A 22,898-nucleotide genomic window follows, 5' to 3' on the forward strand; every position below is an offset into this window, starting at 1 on the left:
GATTGTTAAACTACAAAAATACAAATGACATATTTCACAGATTTTTTACATTTTTACTTTTTCATTTATTTCTGTATGTGTTCATGTCTACACACACACACACACACACACACACACACACACAGTAACACAAACTTTGACGTACATTTCCTGCAACTTATTTGTGAATTAGATTAAGAAGATCCGGCGGTTTGATTAAAAGTAATTGAGAGATCACGTAACTTGAACTGATTTGAAATCAACATTGAGGTGTTTCAGCTTTGGTTTCTTTTTTGACAGGCTGATGTTGTTCATATTCATTTAAATGAATTAATTTTAAATCCTAATTATGCTGTAACCATCCCCTAACACTATGTGTGAACTTAGATGCATAATAATCATCCAACATCAGAATCAGAAAGAGCTTTCAACATGTGGCTGAACGTGTTTTAAAACTGGGAAACTCTAATCAAAAATCAATTATCTGATGTGCATGTGTATGTATAATTCATATATCATAATGAAAGACACACTCAGTGACTGTCTGCATACAGAGGTGCTTTATTGTTGAATTGACAGTGGAAATCAATACGCGGTCTTCATGCACAGACTGTACATCAGAGCTGCTCTACTAACGCTCATATTAGTGTTATTATTATTGTTCTGCACACATAAAACTGATATGATGACTTCGGCTGCTGCTACAGTCGTGTTTGATATTAGGCAACGCTCACACAAAGAAAGACACAATAAAACAATAAAAACAAATTGGATTTAGGGAACGGTGGACCCTGCTCATCTAAACATCATGTGCAATATAAAACAACTTCACTGAAGTCATAACACAAAAACATAAAGGGGACCCGAAGCGGCTGCAGAGCAAACACACGTTTCATGACTATATCTGTTCTGGAATTAGCATTGGGTCTCAAACGGGGTCAAAACACACACACACACACACACACACACACACACACACACACACACACACACACACACACACACACACACACACACACACTCTGTGTGTTTGTGTATTCAGCACAAACACACACACAATCTGTGCTGAACACACACACACAAACACACATGATATGTGCTGAACACACACACAAACACACATGATATGTGCTGAACACACACACACGATTTGTACTGAACACACACATGATCTGTGCTGAACACACACTAGAGCTGCACTATTCTGTATAAATTGAGAATTACGTGTAATTTAGTAGAGGTTTTGAAAAACTGTTAAATGGTGCAGTCTATTATTGAATTAATTTGAATTATTAAAAAACCCTGGTTGAGTGAATGATTCACTCATTAAGACTTCACTTGTTTCATTACCAGATTAATCAGCTTTTCAACAAATCTCTTGAGTGAATTATTCAATGACAAATAAAAATGAAGTCACTTGTCGCCACCTACTGGTGTAACAATGCAATTAATAAAAAAATTATTTGAAGCGTCAAGTTACTTCCAAAAGTTTCAGTTTCAAGTTTAATTTATTGATAAACCACATTTAAAACACAAAAGTGCTGTACAAAATTGCCGAGGTCAAACACCAAATTAAACATTCATAACACATTAAAAGCACAAGGGTGCGAATGGGTTTTAAAAGAGTTTTAAACTCTGACACTGTTAGAAAGTGTCAATCTATTTTATATTGTTTATATCTGAACTATAACCTTTTATCCAAGCTCTTAAGTGATGATATGAATGTTTGTAACAGAAATAACGATTCAGTGTGTTTGAAAAGACTGAAGCTGTTTCTTATCTAATGAATGTTCACTGTGATTGTACTTGTCAAAGGTTTAATAGACACAAGTGAATCGTTGTCATAAGACTGCAATAAGATTTCATGGATCGCGATCTTTTACAGATTAATTGTGCACCTCAAACACACACACACACACACACACACACACACACACACACACACACACACACACACACACACACACACACACACACACACCAATGTTGACAAACCACTGCAATGGAAGCAAATGAAGCATCTGTATTTTGTGCTTGGCCTATATGAGACAGACAGCAGCTTTATAATCAAATATCTACATACCTTCATTTGTTTTTCTTTAAGAATGATCCGACAGACATGAAAAAATGTAGTTCTGCCGAAGAACTAAACCGTTTACAGCTGCAGTCAAAACATCCGCTTTCATAGACACCGAAAAAACAGAGGAGAACAACAAGCAGAAAAGACCAAATAAATGCACATCTAGTAAAGCACACTCTCTCTTCCCGTGATTAATAAGACACCATGTGTAGACGGTCAGCACGTGTTCTTCTGCGGTCGCTCAGAAGATGTAATCGCTGGTCATCTTGAGCGAAGGCATGGCCTCGTTGACGTTCTGGTCGAGCCGATGATACTCGACTCCTCGAGAGCAGAAACCGTCCCGCCAGCGTCGACTCTGAGCCAGAAGCATCAGCTACACACACACACACACACACACACACACACACGGGAAAAGAGTTAGGAATGAGGACAGATCGTTCAATGCTCAGTCTATTCATTAACTTCATTTTATACACCGCTTGATCTGACGTATACACACACTTCATTTTGTACACCGCTTGATCTGACGTATACACACACTTCATTTTGTACACCGCTTGATCTGACGTATACACACACTTCATTTTGTACACCGCTTGATCTGACGTATACACACACTTCATTTTATACACCGCTTGATCTGACGTATACACACACTTCATTTTATACACCGCTTGATCTGACGTATACACACACTTCATTTTGTACACCGCTTGATCTGACGTATACACACACTTCATTTTATACACCGCTTGATCTGACGTATACACACACTGCCGTTCAAAAGTTTGGGTTCGTCACGATTTTTTATGCTTTTAAAAGAAGTCTCTTATGCTCAGGCTGCATTTATTTGATTACAAAAAAATAAATAAATAGCTGAAATATTATTGCAATTTAAAATAACCGTTTTCTATGTGAATATATAGTAAAGTGTAATTTATCCCTGTGATCAAAGCTGAATTTTCAGCGTCATTACTCCAGTCTTCAGTGTCACATGATCCTTCAGAAATCACTATAATATGATGATTACGGCAATTGAAACTATTAAGAAATATCGAGAATCGATGCGTTTTGAAAAAACTATTCATGACAACTGTAGTATGAACCAATATGTTGTTAGAAAATAATAATTATGCAATGTTTCTTTTCTATTACTTCCTGTTTTAAACTGTACTTTGGCCGAAAACTTTTTTTTCTTGATAAAAAAATAAAAAAATCACAATCGAATAAAAACATTAAGAGACCGGACTTTATTATACAGGTGAATTTCCACCTCAAACGCAAATAATAAAATCAATGAACCATAAAATCATGCTACAGTTACTGTGGAGCCCTGCTAGTTTTAGGACTCACTTACATTATTTTAGCGCACATTCTTATGAGCATAATGCAAAAAAATGATGATATAATGATTAAACATTATGCTACTATTGTAAAGCTTGTTTTGTTTACCCCAAAATTACTATTTATCTAAACTTCTATTGATGTATCATTTAAGCCCGATTAACATGTTTCTCGAAGACCGTCCTCTCACTGATATTTGCCCTTCGACACACATTATCCTGCAGAAACAACATGCTAAACTGGTCATGTGTTTCTAGGTCTGTCACGATCAGGATTTTTGTGCTGTCGATTAGGGTAATTGTCGAACAAATAATTTTAATAAACATTTCAAATTTCTGTTTTGCTCATATCACTTACAGTGTAAAGGTCCTTGCACACTGAGTCAGAAATTCTCGTCCGAAATGTTCGCACGTTAAAAAATAAATACGACCTCATGTTGTGTCAAACACGTTTACACACTGCCTCCGAAACTTTCGTCCGTCATAAAAAAATTCGGATGGGGTTCGATTTTCTGCTTTTTTCGCATCCATAACAAGCATTTTGAGAGCTTTTTTTTTTTTACAATTCAGAGCCACCGAATGACGAATATGAAAAAAAAAAAACATACGAAAATTAAGAAACATTAATTTATTATATTTTAGATGGAAACATTATTAAAAAGGCCCATATGATTTATTTACATATTTTAAAAGGTAAAATATTTTTCTTTTTGTTTAAATTTAATCTTGTTCCATGTTAAATTCACAAGAGCCCTGAAAACCTGAAAAATAAAATATAACATAATTACGCAGTCTGATTAAACCTACAAGCCCTCATTTCATTTCCTCTATGTGACCAAGAATGTTTGGCATGAAGTGAATGTTAAATAACAGGAAAATCAAAGTGTTTTTGTCCATTGCGCAAGCTAATCCTTAAAGGAGCTGTATGTCATTTTTGACTGTGCTAACGCATCATTTTTTTTTTTTTTTGCAGATATTTAAGAAAATTAGGCTAAATTAACAGCTTCTCTGAAAAACAATTATTCAACCAGTTATTCTATATAAATAAAATAAAACTGAAATGTGATTCTTTGTTGGATTGTTTTGATTTGTGTGACTCCGCCCACTGACAATTCATCCAATAGCATTTCAACACCCGGGTTGCCAGTTGGCGGGAAACTCCACGTATTGCAGCCGAGGAAGCAGCGAACGAACTGGGTCAGAGATCACAGACTCTACCATACCTAAAAATCCTCGAAACCCATCTAAAAAACTCTATGACCAGAGGAATGTTAAAACGCAGATATATCAGCTGATGAAATTACAGTGTGACTGTACGTTCACACCGCCGCCGACTTGAGCGGCAAAGAACCTCTGGCTGCCCTGTCAAGGACGCTTGTCATAAAGTACGGGGAAGCTTGTTGACGCTTTGGTTGCTCTGACTTAGCAGGGAGAATAGAAGTGTTACAACATTAAATGTCACATGAGATTGGTGTTTTTGCATTCCACTTCACTGCTTTTCTATTTAACTATGTAAACACGCGCTAGATTGTGTGCTCGAGGTTTGTGTCTTTTGCTGCGTCTCACGCATGTCACAGCGTTTTAAAAAACGCTTCATTCAAGTTAAAATAAGTTCGACTTTAAGAACAAAAATGTAAACTATCCCAGCTATTTTATCCCATGCCTCGTTCTTTTGTAACTGGTCCCTATAAGCAAACAACGTCATATCATAAATGATAGGAAACCCAGCAACAGCGATGATTAGCTCCTCTTCCATTTTCTCCGAACTAATGTTTTGGTAAGAACGTAAGTTTACATCGTACATTTCTCCGGAATCAGCCAGCGCGGAGGACGTCTATATTCCGATTGGTTGCTGCCGTTTTGCCGCTGCTTGCCGCTGAACCGCGTCATAGCTCATTACCATAAAGTTGAGCTACTTTCAACTTTCTGATTGACGCTCAAAATGCCCAAAACGCGACGCCGATGGATTTGTGCTTCCATTGAAAATGCATGACTTCCGGTAGCTTTTGAAGCTCAAGTCGGCGGCGGTGTGAACGTACACTTAAGCTTGTTACGCTCGTTCCGTGGTGCGTGATCTCAATCTGGCAACCCGCGTGAACGTCGAGTCGAGGAGGAAGGGTGAGAGAAACAACTCTCTCCAATATTTTGACTTTTTCAAACCGTCAATATTACACACGGCACCTTTAAATATAAACTTTAAATAAAATAAAAATATATACAGGTCCTTCTCAAAAAATTAGCATATTGTGATAAAGTTCATTATTTTCCATAATGTAATGATAAAAATTAAACTTTCATATATTTTAAATTCATTGCACACCAACTGAAATATTTCAGGTCTTTTATTGTTTTAATACTGATGATTTTGGCATACAGCTCATGAAAACCCAAAATTCCTATCTCAAAAAATTAGCATATCATGAAAAGGGTCTCTAAACGAGCTATTAACCTAATCATCTGAACCAACTAATTAACCTAAACACCTGCAAAAGATTCCTGAGGCTTTTAAAAACTCCCAGCCTGTTTCATTACGCAAAACCGCAATCATGGGTAAGACTGCCGACCTGACTGCTGTCCAGAAGGCCATCATTGACACCCTCAAGCAAGAGGGTAAGACACAGAAAGAAATTTCTGAACAAATAGGCTGTTCCCAGAGTGCTGTATCAAGGCACCTCAGTGGGAAGTCTGTGGGAAGGAAAAAGTGTGGCAAAAAACGCTGCACAACGAGAAGAGGTGACCGGACCCTGAGGAAGATTGTGGAGAAGGACCGATTCCAGACCTTGGGGGACCTGCGGAAGCAGTGGACTGAGTCTGGAGTAGAAACATCCAGAGCCACCGTGCACAGGCGTGTGCAGGAAATGGGCTACAGGTGCCGCATTCCCCAGGTCAAGCCACTTTTGAACCAGAAACAGTGGCAGAAGCGCCTGACCTGGGCTACAGAGAAGCAGCACTGGACAGTTGCTCAGTTTTGCATGTCATTCGGAAATCAAGGTGCCAGAGTCTGGAGGAAGACTGGGGAGAAGGAAATGCCAAAATGCCTGAAGTCCAGTGTCAAGTACCCACAGTCAGTGATGGTCTGGGGTGCCATGTCAGCTGCTGGTGTTGGTCCACTGTGTTTTATCAAGGGCAGGGTCAATGCAGCTAGCTATCAGGAGATTTTGGAGCACTTCATGCTTCCATCTGCTGAAAAGCTTTATGGAGATGAAGATTTCATTTTTCAGCACGACCTGGCACCTGCTCACAGTGCCAAAACCACTGGTAAATGGTTTACTGACCATGGTATTACTGTGCTCAAATGGCCTGCCAACTCTCCTGACCTGAACCCCATAGAGAATCTGTGGGATATTGTGAAGAGAAAGTTGAGAGACGCAAGACCCAACACTCTGGATGAGCTTAAGGCCGCTATCGAAGCATCCTGGGCCTCCATAACACCTCAGCAGTGCCACAGGCTGATTGCCTCCATGCCACGCCGCATTGAAGCAGTCATTTCTGCAAAAGGATTCCCGATCAAGTATTAAGTGCATAACTGAACATAATTATTTGAAGGTTGACTTTTTTTGTATTAAAAACACTTATTTTATTGGTCGGATGAAATATGCTAATTTTTTGAGATAGGAATTTTGGGTTTTCATGAGCTGTATGCCAAAATCATCAGTATTAAAACAATAAAAGACCTGAAATATTTCAGTTGGTGTGCAATGAATCTAGAATATATGAAAATTTAATTTTTATCATTACATTATGGAAAATAATGAACTTTATCGCAATATGCTAATTTTTGGAGAAGGACCTGTATATGGCGTGATTTTGGCGCAAACCAAACCAGAGCAGTACTCCAGAACAAAAGCGTTTTTTATTTTTCACACCCCTATCAGCTGATCTGAGTGCGGTTCAATTCCTGTAACTCTAAACGAATATAGTACCATATTTGAATATAGTACCATATTTGATATGCAAAACTTACTTTCTTTAATGCGTCTGACACATTGATCCAGAAAACTAAAAAAATTGCAAATATCTGCCAATATATCACTCTATATATATATATATATATATATATATATATATATATATATATATATATCGGTCAACCACTATGAATATTGCAATTAGATCAAACAACTCATCGATTAATCGTGAAATCATTCTGAAGAGAAGCGCATTTTCTTTTTGCGATGTCACATGCTATCAATCAAGTTGCGACAGTACATATACCTTTCTCTTGTTGTGGTAGGTGATGTACACGATGGCCACTAGAAAGGCGATGACAACCAGATGAAAGAAGAAGTGGGAATCTTCATCCTTGGTTGTATAGATGACTGTGTCCTTGATGTTCACATCTATTTTTTCAGAGGGGAGATTTTCGTAAAGGTCTTTCCCCAAATCCTGGCTGTCATCATCGGTTTCTCTAAAGCCCAGGTCTGGTTCTGGAGACGTACTGTCAGCCATGTAATCTAAGGTGCTCACTGGTTTATCTCCTGCCGGGGTGGAGACTGGCTTGTTTGCCGGTGTAACGGTGGGCTCTGGTGTGGTTTTCTGCTGGGCTGGTGTGGTTTTCTGCTTGGCTGGTGTGGTTTTCTGCTTGGCTGGTGTGGGTTTCTGCTGATCTGTTGTGGGTTTCTGCGGGTCTGTTGTGGGTTTCTGCGGGTCTGTTGTGGGTTTCTGCGGGCCTGTTGTGGGTTTCTGCGGGTCTGTTGTGGGTTTCTGCGGGTCTGTTGTGGGTTTCTGCTGATCTGTTGTGGTTTTGTGTTGGTCTGGTGTGGATTTCTGCTGATCTGGTGTGGTTTTGTGTTGGTCTGATATAGATTTGGTGGTGGGAACCTCTTCTGCTTTGGTGCTCCCGTTGGAGTCGATACCAGGAGCTGCCTTCGGATCCGAAACCGGGCCCAAAACCGGGCCACCGATGCTCTGGTCGCTCAGGTTCTTATAAGGCGTTCCTGGGATGTTTTGTATACTGCCATCAGTGGCCGGTGCAATATCAGCTGTGGAGGCAAACAAGCAACATTAAGAGCGTTTACATCTGTCTAGGGTTGGGAATCAAAAAGCGATTCCAATTCTGTAATCGAGTACTTCAGGAATCAGATACTTATTATAAAATTAAAATTTTAATTATTTTGTGAGCATTTCAATTAGGGGAACGACGATCCGATACTCAGTATCGGTATTGCTCCGATACTACCAATATTTGCCGGATCGGGTATCGCCAGACGAGACCATCCAAATCCGATCCGATATTGTAGCCTACGTATGTTATTGTTATACAACACAAAAGGCACAGAAACATTATAAAGCACTATAATGTTTTCGTGTACTGTATTCCAAGATTTCTGAAGCCATTAGATATAGTTTAATGTGAGGTACAGATTTAAATCGTTAAATTAATCTTCACCTAACTGTACGTTCACACCGCTGCCGGCGAGAGCGGCAAAATTCGCTCTCGCTGCCCTGCCAGCGACGCCGTGGAAAGATTCGTGGACGCTCTGATGCTTTGACGTAGATCGAACGCGTGGTCTTTTTTACAACTGTATTTAAAGGGGCCACAAAGCAAACAAGCATGTCGATCGTTATTTTTGCAGAAATTTGATCGATGGAAAAAACTTAACAATTATAGTGACATGTTTGCTGATGAAATAAACAAATTAAAAGCCATTTTTGTGGTGTGGCTTTTGTGTTCATGGTTAAGTGCTATTATAATTTGCATTCCCGCTGAAAAAAAGCGTTCTTGCGCGAAAATATTGCCTATAAATACTAGTGTTGCGCGCCATATCAAATTCAAATGATCAACCTCCTCAATTTTGCTTGGGAACTAATGTGGTCAGAACCAAAGTTTACAGGACTGCGTTCTCTGGACTCCTCTCAAACGGAGCACCTCTATATTCCGATTGGTTGCCGCCGGTTGCCGCCGAACCGCGTCATTGCTTATTACCATAAAGTTGACCTGACTTCAACTCTCCTCGCCGCTCTCACCGTCCAAGACGCGCCGCGCCGCTCTCGCCGGAGCTCACCGCCGGCTCTCATTGACAATGAATGACTTCCGGCCACTTTGACGCCCTCGCCGGCGGCGGCGTGAACGCACAGTAAGTGCTTCCCTCCGCTGCGGCTGTCAGTCATTCTCAGCACTCAAACAGCGCATCGCGCTCGGGTAAAACAGTCAACACGATGAAACTCTCTCCAAGATGAGTCAATGTTCCTATTATTATACTGTAGATATGTAGATAAAGGTCTATGGTTTGCATAAAAGGACTTTAACGTGCTGGAGTTTCACATGTTACTTTCAACCGGGTGTCTGTTAGATCACAACACAACTCCTCAGTGATCACAACACTGGAGTAGAGAGTGATATAATTGCTCTACACACGCACATTAACTGAAATTTAAAACTGTTAAAAGGCTCAAACTAATGAATAAATAAAGAAATATATGTATATCTTACTTTTGTGCTTTTAACTTTTCAATGCGACGCGCTGCGCGCCGTGACTCCATGTTGCTTTGAGCGCATCATTCTGCGCACGGGATGCGCATAAGGTTTCCTGCCGCTCTGAATTGGAGCCTTTCATATTACAATACTTTTGCGCAATGGCAGTTTATTGATAGCCTTAGTTGTTGTGTCCAATCTATGTATCATATGTTGCTGCTTCATTAAAAAGTTGCGCTTAAAATTTTAAAATAATTGTATTTTAATTATATAGTATATATTTTGTCTGTATTGTTTTACAAAGTAAGGAAAATAATGTTTAAGTCAAGCTTTGATGCCTTTAACAAAAGAATAATCCCAGTCTCTTCCCCAAAGTGAGGCATACAGATACAGTTTATTAGGTAATTTGGCACTGTTTTTTTAATTATTTTTTTAGTATTGGATCGGATCGGTATCGGCCAATACTGAGTCCCAGGTATCGGAATCGGTATCGGAGGCAAAAAAAGCGGATCGTGCCACCCCTAATTTCAATATGACTTTAAACCATTCAAGCGTGAGACGACTCTGTGCTGTTTTCTGTGTTCATGTGTTCTCTTTCATAGGTTCACTCAACGCTGCGTAGCTTAGACGCAGTGGGAACGCCCTCCGGGTGTGCCGATTGTCTGAAGCCCTTATAGGATCACGCCAATTCATTGGCTGATGGCGCGGGCGCCGCCATGACGCTCCTGCGTCATCATATTATACTAGCGCGCGCGACATCTGCTCGTCAGATTTCTCTGCCTTCACGAAGTGGCCATCTTAGCCCTTCGATTTCGGTTTTTCTGAGCACATATATTCGGATTATCACCAGCTTCTTCATCTGCACTTCAGCGACTGCGATTAGTGGAACTCTGTTCTCCTTGCGGTGAAGTGCCATGGAGTTTCGTCGTTGCCCGCCGCCATGCGTCCGCTTTATTGCGACCGACGACCCACACAGTAAGTGTATCAAGTGTTTGGGTTTTTCGCATGCGCGCGAGGCTGTTTTAGGCTCGTCTAAATGTAAATTCTGTGACAACCTCCTTCTCAAAACCCTCCGCTCTCGGCGCGCGGTTTTTGAGAAGGAGTCATTCGTTCCCCCCCGTCGCACTCCCGAGGCTGCCGAGGCCTCGTTGGATTCCGCGACCTGGGGCTCGGATGTAGAGCTCGAGGATATACAGTACGAGCAGATGGGCCAGGCCCTTTCTCTCCCTCCCTCTCCCGAGCACGCACGTGGTGTTAGGCCAGTCGAGTTTTCTCATGATTATTTATGCCCCAGCCCGAGAGCACGCGAGTCGGTTTCTTTCGGGCTGGAAGATATTATTTACACTACAGCGTCCGACTCCGAGGATTTCGGGCCTGTTTTAGCTTCTGACGCTCTCCCGCCTAGCAGCCAGGAGGCGCGGCCTACTGCGGCCTACACGGAGCTTATCGACGTGCTTTCGCGCGCTACTGAAAAGCTTTCCATCGACTGGCCCGATGAGCCCCTCGAGTCACAATCATCTAAACTCGACGAAAGATTTTTAAGTGGCCCTAATTCTAGGCCTGAGCGGAGAAAGCTGCCCTTTTTCACCAATCTGCATCACGAGATCACCAGATCCTGGAAGCAGCCTTTCTCCGCGCGCCTAACGAACGCGGGAGCCGCTGACTTCACAAACCTCGTTGGTTTTGTGGAGCAGGGCTATTCCTCTATTCCAGCGGTCGAGGACACGCTAGCCACACACCTTTCCCCGTCGTCTGCTCCGTCGTGGAAATCTCGGCCCCTCCTTCCCTCTAAACCGTGTAGGACTACTTCCGCCCTTATCGGAAAGTCCTACATGGCAGCTGGTCAGGCAGGCATGACCCTACACACTATGGCCATCCTCCAAGCGTACCAGGCGGATGTTTTAAAAGAAATGGATGAGGGAACGGGGATCACACCGGAAGCTGTCAAGGAGCTTCGCAAGGCCACGGATCTGGCCTTAAGGGCCACCAAGCACACTGCGCGCGCTATAGGGCGTTCTATGGCGGGGGCGATCGCTGCAGAGCGCCACCTATTGCTCAATTTCACGGAAATCCGTGATAAAGAGAAGGTTTTCCTCTTAGATGCCCCAGTGTCTCAATCTGGTCTGTTTGGGGAGGCGGTCAACACTGTGGTTGAAAAATTTCGGGCCACAAAATCCCAGTCAGCTGCTCTCAGGCAATTTATGCCCAGGAGAGGTAGGGAATCCTCCAACTCCTCCCAATCCCAGCCCAGAGTACGTCCTTCTCATAGGCCGGATTTTGCCACAAGGAGAAGTGACTCGGCTCATCCCCTGCCCGCTACGGTCTGGGGAGCCCGCGGTCGCCCGTTCCCCCGCCAGCGGCCCCATAAGCGTCTGGAGCTGAAGCGGTCTAACAAACCCTTCACCCCAGCCTCCTCGAATCGTTCCTGACCCGCAGGTCAGAAAAAGGAGAGCCTCCCTCGATCTACGAGGTTGGGACAGACCGCGCAAGCGTTTCTGCCCACTTCTCACTTGCTCTCCTTCTCTAAACCTGTCACCTTCGCCACCCAGCGTGTTTCGAAGTGCAGTTACCCCTCAACTTTGTTCAGGCCGTCTGGCGCAGGAGGAAGGAGACGCATTCAGCTTTCTCCCCTTGCACCCGACCCGTTTGATACCAGCCGCTCGAATCGGAGACCCTCTCGTTTTTTTCTCAGGAGCAGGCAGACCCTTTGGCCTTGGTCAAACAGGCAGTGGTGCCTCCCACTACGTGTCAGGACGTTAAGTGCTTTCCTTCACGCTGGACCGCGCCACACCACGGCAGACAGCAAACCCAGGTATGTCCGCCGCATTGCATCACTCCACCTCCTCTATCTCACTTCTTTCCAGAATGGAGGCGTCTGCCAGGGGTATCGCCCTGGATCCTCCGCACGGTTCGGCTACACACTTCAGTTCTGTCGCCCGCCCCCTTGCTTCAACGGGGTCTGTCCTACTGTAGTCAACAGCGCCTCAGAGGCTTCTGTTCTACAGCGGGAGATTTCGTCCCTTCTCCTCAAGGGAGCTATAGAAGAGGTTCCTCCGAAGGAAGTCGAGCAAGGCTTCTTCAGCCGCTACTTCTTGGTCCCGAAAAATCATCCTCGACCCGAAATTTGGAAGTTATGCGTGTGGCCCATCAGGGGCCATAAGCTTTAAACTTTGGTCTTCCCGCTGACGTCCAGGAGACCATTGCGAATACGAGAGCCCCCTCCACAAGAAAGTTGTATTCTTCTAAGTGGGGGGTTTTTGAATCGTGGTGTTCGGCACACGCTATAGACCCAGTCAACTGCCCAGTCGGTTCAGTGCTGGAATTCCTGCAGGAGAAGTTTGCTTCTGGAGCGGCCGCTAATACTTTGAGAGTGTATGTTGCCGCTATTGCTGCTCATAGAGAATCGGATGAGATCCCCCTGGGCAAGTTGAGGTTAGTCTCAGCTTTTATGCGTGGGGTTAGGCGCCTGAGGCCAGTACGCTCCCCTGGAATCCCCTCCTGGGACCTGTCGGTCGTCCTGGAGGGCTTAACGGAGGCCCCCTTTGAGCCCTTAGAGTCAGCTCCAGAGCGGATTTTGACTCAAGATTACTCTTTTGTTAGCCTTGGCCTCTCTGAAGCGGGTGGGGGATTTGCAAGCTCTTTCTGTTAGCGAGTCATGTATTGATTTCGCTCCTGGCTTGGTCAGAGTGACTTTGAGACCGAAACCAGGTTATGTGCCCAAAGTTTTGTCCACGGCTTTCCGGTCTCAGGTTGTTAGCCTTCGCTCTTTCCATCCTCCTCCTTTTGTCTCTGAGGAGGACAGAAAGCTTAACTTGCTCTGCCCGGTCCGGGCATTGAAGTTATATGTGGATCGCTCTAGTGGTTGGAGAAAATCCAACCAGCACTTGGTATGTTTTGGTGCTGGTCGCCGTGGGCTTGCCGCATCAAAGCAGAGAATTTCCCACTGGGTTACAGAAGCTATTTCACTGGCTTATGAGGTGCGCGGTCTACCTTCACCTCTTAGCATCAGAGCACATTCCACCAGGGGCGTGGCTTCCTCTCAAGCCCTTTTTAGAGGTGCCCTCCTGGAGGACATTTGTGTGGCGGCAGGATGGTCCTCTTCGCACACTTTTGTCAGATTCTACAGTTTGGATCTTGACACGACTCCAGGTTCCCAGGTTTTGTCTGCCTGAACCAGTCGTGTGAGTTATCTGGTCTTGTACTAGTTGCGGCAGCGCTTAGCTTGGTGAGTTTGGTATTTCGTTCCCACTGCGTCTAAGCTACGCAGCGTTGAGTGAACCTATGAAAGAGAACGTCTCTGGTTACTGATGTAACCTATGTTCTCTGAATAGGGAACGAGACGCTGCGTTCGCTGCCAAGCTCCTTGCGCTGCCGACAAGCTTCCTTTTTCGGTAGAGAAATCTGAGGAGCAGATGGCGCGCGCGCTAGTATAGTATGATGACGCAGGAGCGTCATGGCTGCGCCCGCTCCATCAGCCAATGAATTGCCGTGATTCTATAAGGGCTTCAGACAATCGGCACACCTGGAGGGCGTTCCCAGTGCGTCTAAGCTACGCAGCGTCTCGTTCCCTATTCAGAGAACATAGGTTACATCAGTAAACAGAGACGTTTCAGTATATTGGATCCGTGCAGCTTGTCCAACAGCTTGTTTACAACAAGCTCTTAAAGTGAAAGAAGCCTAATCTTCCTCCTGTCTCTATAATAACACTAATCAAACAACAAAAGACAGAGAAAATTCACTGGTTCTTGACTGAATAACTTTTGTAACTATATTTGTAATGTACTATATTTTATTTATTATATAAACTGCAGTGTTAATTTACATGTGATTAGTTTCTGTAACTGAATACCTGAAAATCTTAAAACACTGTTTATTTCAATCGTATCTTTGTTCAGTTGTATCTATGTATTGCGATTGCTAATTTTTTTATTTGTTCTTTTTTAATTACTGAGTGTTTGTTTTTAAAAGGTCATGAAGCCCTAAACTAAATTTTCTTAGATTTGAACAGTGGTAAGTGTGTTGAACATCATTGAACATAATCGAAAATCAATTCCAATTCATCCATCGCAGGGAGATTGACTGACCAAGGTCTGACTATTTACTTGTTTTTAATAATCCTTGAAATCTATATTACTTTGGCAAGTTGTTTTTCTATGGTGTTTTTAAACCACAGGCAAACGTGTTCTTAAGCCTGTTGATTTTGATCATTATATTCAGCTACAATTAAATTTTTTTTGCAATAGGACTAAATGTGAATGATATCTAAGTGTTTTTTTTTTTACCTTATTGGAATCTTAATCGTTAAAATTTAAACAATACCCAACCCAATATCTGTGTCGAGGACAGCGTTTTCTGTCTTCAAGAGAGATAATCTGGCAGTTTGACCAAGTCGGCTTCCTCGTGTGGCTTTTGTTTTTCACTTTTGGCCAGATACTATAGGAGAAAATAACAGCATTCTCATGATACATTAGACATTCCTGTGAGATATACATTTTCCAATTATTGAATTTTTGTTTATGCGATAACAATGTTTATGCGTCAATTCATACTTTGCACGTGACGTCACAAGTGCAGGCTGGCAGGCAAGAACCTCGTTCTCTAGCAACGAAACCCAGTAAACTAATCAAGGATCTTGCCAGGACGTCGCCAGTTTTAATCATAGATATAATAAATACATAGACGCCCTATTGGCTGCTGGAGCGTACGTCAACGGCGCCGCCATATTGCGGAGGGCAACTTTCTCATACTTCTCGTAGCGAGAATTGGGAAAAATGCCTGTTTCGTGAGCTGCTTGGGGCTGGACAAATCGCCACACAATTGAAAACAGGTCTCAAGGAATTATCTTTCACAAGCAAGACTGAACATTTGTTTCTGGTTGAATTTGGTCATGATATAATTAGTAATAGTAACGTCCAGAGGAGAAAAGCCGCGAAATTTAAAAGTACTACTGTTATTGTGTCACGAAATGTAGTTTTAATAGTATTTCAGTCGACAATGTAGTTGTTTAAAGCTCAAATATGTGGTTTATTTATAAAGATAGCGCCTATTTAAAATTTTGATCTGACGGTCTCGGAGTTGAGATCCAGGGATCAGCGCGCGCTCAGCGCTCTCATGTACCCCGCCTAGAACAGCCTTACCTCGGCTAGTGCTTCTGACGTTTGCCGCTGGCTCTGATGTCTTAATTATATCTTCACAATTCTTATCCAAGAATAAAAAGCCAGATAGCCTACATGACAAGCCGGAGATTTGACAGTTCCTTATTTAAAAAAAAAGTTTTATAAATCTGTCTAACTATCGAGATTTTAAATAAATAGAGATGGAACTTTTTATACACCACGTATACGTTTATCAAATTAAAATCAAAAATTACATTTATCAACTGATTTCAGTGGTTTGATAAATGTAATTTTCTTTTTTGTTTTTATCCAGGAAAACCGCAGCTCACCGTTTACTTGCATTTGATTACAGTGGAGTCTTGCCCTGCGCAAAATGGCGGACGCGTTGACGTATCGCAGCAACGTTCCAAAGCGGCCAATAGGGCGTCTATGTATTTATTATGTCTATAAAAGTTGGTGTTTTGAGGTGTAAACGACATGCCAGATAGTTGTGCGATTGGATGCACTATTATTCAGCATAATCGGGTTAAGAACGTGCATGTAAACAGCGCTCATTCCCCGAAAGTGAAAGAGAAACGGACTGAGGTTTCAGCATCTGTCGCTGCATTAACGCCGCATTCTCTCAGAGACGACCATGGATATAACGGTATAGCGACTGTCTTAATTTACTGACTTAATATTTCTCTTGTGGACCTACATTAATGACAGTAAAAAATTAGAAGAATATTTATTTTTAAACAAGTTTTTGAAGCTGCTTTTTATTTTCACAGATGGCAGAGTTGTGCTGTTCGTGAACTAAGACTGCTATTTTGTTTCCATAGCACGTTAACAAAACGTTTAATGACACTAATAACACTAAAAACAATACAATTACTAAATATTAATAATATCACTAAAATGATATAGAGCTCGGGATCGTTTCGTCATTTTAGTGATATTATTAATATTTAGTAATTGTATTGTTTTTAGTGTTATTAGTGTTTTTAGTGTCATTAAACGTTTTGTTAATGTGCTATGGAAACAAAATAGCCTCACTATAGGCTAGTATTGCCGTTTTTTCAGCGTTTGTTGCCCGCCAGGTATCCATGGTAGTCACGTGACTGTAAAGTATGAATAGCAGACCATGAGTCCAAACGATAAGTGTGTATATATATATATACAAAAACACACAGTATAAAAGAGGAATATCTGAAGATCAACTTGTTTGAGTACAAAAAAATATAATTTTTTTCAAAGTCTACGTTGTTTACAAAGGCTTGACAGTTGCGAAACTGACCACGTCACAAAAGCACGAGACTTCCGGTATCAGTATCAGAAAGAGTCGTGTCTGAGTTTTCTAAATTGAATTAAATACGTATATAACGGTATGTAAACGTGCCATTTATTGGTACCGAGACAACCATTTGATGAGCAAGACATTTAAGGAGCACATGGGAATTCAGTCACAGGTTAACCTTCACACGAAACTTCTATGAGCTATATGATAAATAATTAAATGACATCACTGGCCAGTAACACCCCGCTGAGGTTTGAAGGGAAATCCTTCGACTAACCTTTTGCTTTTAATGAACCGCAGCTCACAGAAAGGGTCTGCAGTGACACTAAAACTGCGATTATTCCCATCATTGAGTCCCTGCACCGAGTCTTCCGTAACGTCGCCATCTTCAGTGATGTCGTCATCATCGCGCATGCGCAGTGTCAGTCGCGGCGTTGTGACGGGGTTGCAAGATCCTTGATTTTCACGCGTAATTTGTTGCAAAAAGTGTGTGTTAAAGATTAAAAAATACGTTCGGTTACATACATCTGACAAGCTTTGGATTTGTAGGCTAACTATTTTTATGAGTGTCTTGTTTTTTGTTCTCATATTTGAAAGTATAGGCTATTGTAAGATCAGTAACAATAGAGTTTTTCTGGTCTTGTGAATGTAAAACGTTGCCAAGTTAATTGAAGGACGCAGGTAATTTCTCCTTCAGGAAAAATATGGGGTTTGTAAAAAGTAAAATGTCAAAAGGTAAAAAAAATTGGGGCAATAAAAATAACTATTCAATATAACTGAATATGTTGCACATATGTTTAAGTACATTCATCACAAACAGTATTGATATATTTACTAACGTGTGGATTTACAGGATAACATTATTTAGTAAATTCTTTAATTTTGTTAGAAATAATATATTTATATGCTAATGCACAGACAAGGTTTAAGCAATTTTGATTTATATGGAGGACTGAATCCAACATTAAAAGTTTCTTATAATGTTATTTTTAAAATGTTTATCAGAAAAGACCATTGACAAAGTTATGGATTTTGTAAGTTTGTATCATTGATGTTTACATCTGAGGATTTGGTTAAACTTCTCATGCCACAGGGGCCTATACCATGAAGCCGGTTTAGGTGGCTAGCCAGCTATATTTCAGTTTAGTTTGCGTCAACCCTGGGTTTTAGGGACCATGAAAGTGGTTTGGCTTTTAGAAGTGTTCATCGCCATAGTAACTTACGCTCCACGGCTAACCTGGTCCGGGGCAGGTGATGCTCCAGGTCAGAGGTTGCAAACCGAACTTGGACCAATCAGCTGTGAGCAAAGTGACACATGTCTGATGAGATAAAGTCACTCCACCTGTTTCTACTCCAAATTAAAGGTCACTACATAGCAAATTATTTTTAAAGACAAAATCATCTGTTTTTTAGTGATGCTTATTTAAAATAATAAATTTGTATGATTTAGATATTATTTATGTAATTATTATACCCTTAATCAATCACACATGTGCAATTTTAGTTCATCAATTATTATTACGCAGTTTAAATGAATAAATATGTAAAGGTAATATGAATACACTTTAGCATCAATAGATGAAGCTATAAAATGACTACATGTGAGTTTAAATGTTCAATTCTCTCTATACCTTTATCAGCTGTATAAAATAACTTCACAACTTTTACTTGCACTGATATACAGTAGCGAGACTTTTTCTTTTAGTTGTCCTCTTTCATAGACAGCTGTTTTCTTCTTGCTGTGTAAATTTGTTTAAATTCTTACTATTTTAATACTATTATTTAATAAGTGAATTGCACTGCTTCTCGAGAAATTAATCTCAGTTTCACTCTTTCTCAGCGTGTGATTGGCTGTTCGATACTGATGTCACACTTAAACTCCTAAACTCAGGATCGAAGCCTGAGTTGACAGAGAAAGTTGATGATCATCATCATGGTACCAACAAAGCCTGGTTGGATTGGTTTGGTTTTGTCAACTCAAAACTAATCCTGTGACCCTGAGTTTGTTCAACTACCATCATGGTACAGGCCACACTGGTCTAATTATTCTCAGCCCTAATTATTGTATAATATTCATTTTCTGGTCACACTTTAGTTTAGGGTCCAATTCTCACTATTAACTATTAACAGCAATCGAGAATGTGAATTACAGTACATATATTTTTTTGCGTTCCTCATCACAATTTTCTGAGAGACACCTTAAAGAAAAGGGAAACTTTTTTTCGGAACAATACAATGCATATTTTTTTCTCATCTTAAATAAATGTTTACATCTTACATTGAAAGAAATCAGACGATGTCTGGCTCATATACAGGTCCTTCTCAAAAAATTAGCATATTGTGATAAAGTTCATTATTTTCCATAATGTAATGATAAAAATTAAACATTCATATATTTTAGATTCATTGCACACCAACTGAAATATTTCAGGTCTTTTATTGTTTTAATACTGATGATTTTGGCATACAGCTCATGAAAACCTAAAATTCCTATCTCAAAAAATTAGCATATCATGAAAAGGGTCTCTAAACGAGCTATTAACCTAATCATCTGAATCAACTAATTAACTCTAAACACCTGCAAAAGATTCCTGAGGCTTTTAAAAACTCCCAGCCTGCTTCATTACTCAAAACCGCAATCATGGGTAAGACTGCCGACCTGACTGCTGTCCAGAAGGCCATCATTGACACCCTCAAGCAAGAGGGTAAGACAGAAAGAAATTTCTGAACAAATAGGCTGTTCCCAGAGTGCTGTATCAAGGCACCTCAGTGGGAAGTCTGTGGGAAGGAAAAAGTGTGGCAAAAAACGCTGCACAACGAGAAGAGGTGACCGGACCCTGAGGAAGATTGTGGAGAAGGACCGATTCCAGACCTTGGGGGACCTGCGGAAGCAGTGGACTGAGTCTGGAGTAGAAACATCCAGAGCCACCGTGCACAGGCGTGTGCAGGAAATGGGCTACAGGTGCCGCATTCCCCAGGTCAAGCCACTTTTGAACCAGAAACAGCGGCAGAAGCGCCTGACCTGGGCTACAGAGAAGCAGCACTGGAGTACCCACAGTCAGTGATGGTCTGGGGTGCCATGTCAGCTGCTGGTGTTGGTCCACTGTGTTTTATCAAGGGCAGGGTCAATGCAGCTAGCTATCAGGAGATTTTGGAGCACTTCATGCTTCCATCTGCTGAAAAGCTTTATGGAGATGAAGATTTCATTTTTCAGCACGACCTGGCACCTGCTCACAGTGCCAAAACCACTGGTAAATGGTTTACTGACCATGGTATTACTGTGCTCAATTGGCCTGCCAACTCTCCTGACCTGAACCACATAGAGAATCTGTGGGATATTGTGAAGAGAAAGTTGAGAGACGCAAGACCCAACACTCTGGATGAGCTTAAGGCCGCTATCGAAGCATCCTGGGCCTCCATATCACCTCAGCAGTGCCACAGGCTGATGATTGCCTCCATGCCACGCCGCAATTTCTTTCTGTGTCTTACCCTCTTGCTTGAGGGTGTCAATGATGGCCTTCTGGACAGCAGTCAGGTCGGCAGTCTTACCCATGATTGCGGTTTTGAGTAATGAAACAGGCTGGGAGTTTTTAAAAGCCTCAGGAATCTTTTGCAGGTGTTTAGAGTTAATTAGTTGGTTCAGATGATTAGGTTAATAGCTCGTTTAGAGACCCTTTTCATGATATGCTAATTTTTTGAGATAGGAATTTTGGGTTTTCATGAGCTGTATGCCAAAATCATCAGTATTAAAACAATAAAAGACCTGAAATATTTCAGTTGGTGTGCAATGAATCTAAAATATATGAAAGTTTAATTTTTATCATTACATTATGGAAAATAATGAGCTTTATCACAATATGCTAATTTTTTGAGAAGGACCTGTACTCCAATGCAATTTAATAGAGGCAATGATTTACCCTAAATGATGCATGAGTGAACTGCAATAATAGGCTATATATCAAACATATATACCAATAGCTTTTATAACATCCCTCATAATGCTAGTAGTATTTAAAAATGTACTTCTACTTTTGTAGTTATATAACTATATATGTACAATATATGTTTTGTTGTATAGTTATTTGTATAAAAAGTTAAAACACACTTGTGTTGCGTTTTTTCTTCATGCCTTAAATATCTTGAATGTAACTCGACACCCTTGCCTCATTTAGTATACGCGGTTCTATGAATATGCAAATGATCCCCGCCTCCACTCACTCACTCACTCACTCAGAGATCCACTCGTTGACGATCACACGTTGATCTGATTGGTTACAAGGTAGTTGGTGACGTCAGAAACACCAGCGATTTCAAACCATGTTTTTGAGATTGTCTTTGGCCCACTGCAGTTTTAAGGAGAAAATACTCAGCAATGCTGTCGACTTATACATTTACACATGGTTTGTCTTAAAGCATATTAAAAACACCACATGGACATATAAACAACATTAAAAGCTGGATTTTCACTTGATTTTAAGTAATAATAAAGCTTACTCAAAAAAAAAGGCCCCACTTTATATTAAGTGGCTTTAACTACTATGGACTTACATTGAAATTAATAATTTGATACAATGGACTTATTGTGTACATACACGTTTTACATTGTACTTATAATTTGAATTTACCTGCATGTAAGTGCAGCTGTAATTAATGTATGTAATGACATTTGCAATTACACTGTTGACCCTTCCCTTAAACCTTAACCCAACCTTAAACCGACCCATACCACACACACCTGACCCTAACCTTACCCGTATCACACACACCTGACCCTAACCTTACCCGTATCACACACACCTGACCCTAACCTTACCCGTATCACACACACCTGACCCTAACCTTACCCGTATCACACACACCTGACCCTAACTTTACCCGTATCGCACACACCTGTCCATAACCTTACCCGTATCACACACACCTGACCCTAACCTTACCCGTATCACACACACCTGACCCTAACCTTACCCGTATCACACACACCTGACCCTAACCTGACCCGTATCACACACACCTGACCCTAACCTTACCTGTATCACACACACCTGACCCTAACCTGACCCGTATCACACACACCTGACCCTAACCTTACCCGTATCACACACACCTGACCCTAACCTTACCCGTATCACACACACCTGACCCTAACCTTACCCGTATCACACACACCTGACCCTAACCTTACCCGTATCACACACACCTGACCCTAACCTGACCCGTATCACACACACCTGACCCTAACCTTACCTGTATCACACACACCTGACCCTAACCTTACCTGTATCACACACACCTGACCCTAACCTTACCCGTATCACACACACCTGACCCTAACCTGACCCGTATCACACACACCTGACCCTAACCTTACCTGTATCACACACACCTGACCCTAACCTGACCCGTATCACACACACCTGACCCTAACCTTACCCGTATCACACACACCTGACCCTAACTTTACCCGTATCGCAAACACCTGTCCATAACATTACCTGTATCACACACACCTGACCCTAACCTTACCTGTATCACACACACCTGATCCTAACCTGACCCGTATGACACACACCTGACCCTAACCTTACCCGTATCACACACACCTGACCCTAACCTTACCCGTATCACACACACCTGACCCTAACCTTACCTGTATCACACACACCTGACCCTAACCTGACCCGTATCA

At 41.6% G+C, this 22,898-nt stretch overlaps 1 protein-coding gene across 2 annotated transcripts; it reads right to left on the reverse strand.

Moving 5' to 3' along the window:
• Positions 1 to 516: 516 nt before the first annotated feature.
• cunh5orf15 (chromosome unknown C5orf15 homolog) lies at positions 517 to 17,631 on the reverse strand. Of its 2 annotated transcripts, XR_013201295.1 has the most exons (4): positions 17,487 to 17,624; positions 7,618 to 8,384; positions 1,917 to 2,432; positions 517 to 1,855 (listed from the first exon to the last, which is right to left on the reverse strand). XR_013201295.1 is itself a non-coding variant. In XM_077224845.1 (3 exons), exons 1-3 carry the CDS (start codon positions 17,614 to 17,616, stop codon positions 2,301 to 2,303), a joined length of 1,029 nt encoding a protein of 342 aa, XP_077080960.1. In that variant the 5' UTR covers positions 17,617 to 17,631; the 3' UTR covers positions 517 to 2,300. The 2 variants fall into 2 exon arrangements, 1 of the variants encoding a protein (XP_077080960.1); XM_077224845.1 differs by having other exon boundaries at positions 517 to 2,432; positions 17,487 to 17,631.
• Positions 17,632 to 22,898: the final 5,267 nt, after the last annotated feature.

Source organism: Siphateles boraxobius, unplaced genomic scaffold, assembly GCF_051911475.1.
Source record: "Siphateles boraxobius isolate OS27281-9 unplaced genomic scaffold, OSU_SipBor_1 92, whole genome shotgun sequence".
Classification (NCBI taxonomy): Eukaryota; Metazoa; Chordata; class Actinopteri; order Cypriniformes; family Leuciscidae; genus Siphateles; species Siphateles boraxobius.

Coding starts and splice junctions, on each gene's coding strand:
- cunh5orf15 (XM_077224845.1), bottom strand. CDS start 17,616: ATGATGACGACATCACTGAAGATGGCGACGTTACGGAAGACTCGGTGC. Junction 8,385..17,486: donor CGGTTCATTAAAAGCAAAAG/GTTAGTCGAAGG, acceptor TTGCCTCCACAG/CTGATATTGCACCGGCCACT. Junction 2,433..7,617: donor CCTACCACAACAAGAGAAAG/GTATATGTACTG, acceptor GTGTGTGTGTAG/CTGATGCTTCTGGCTCAGAG.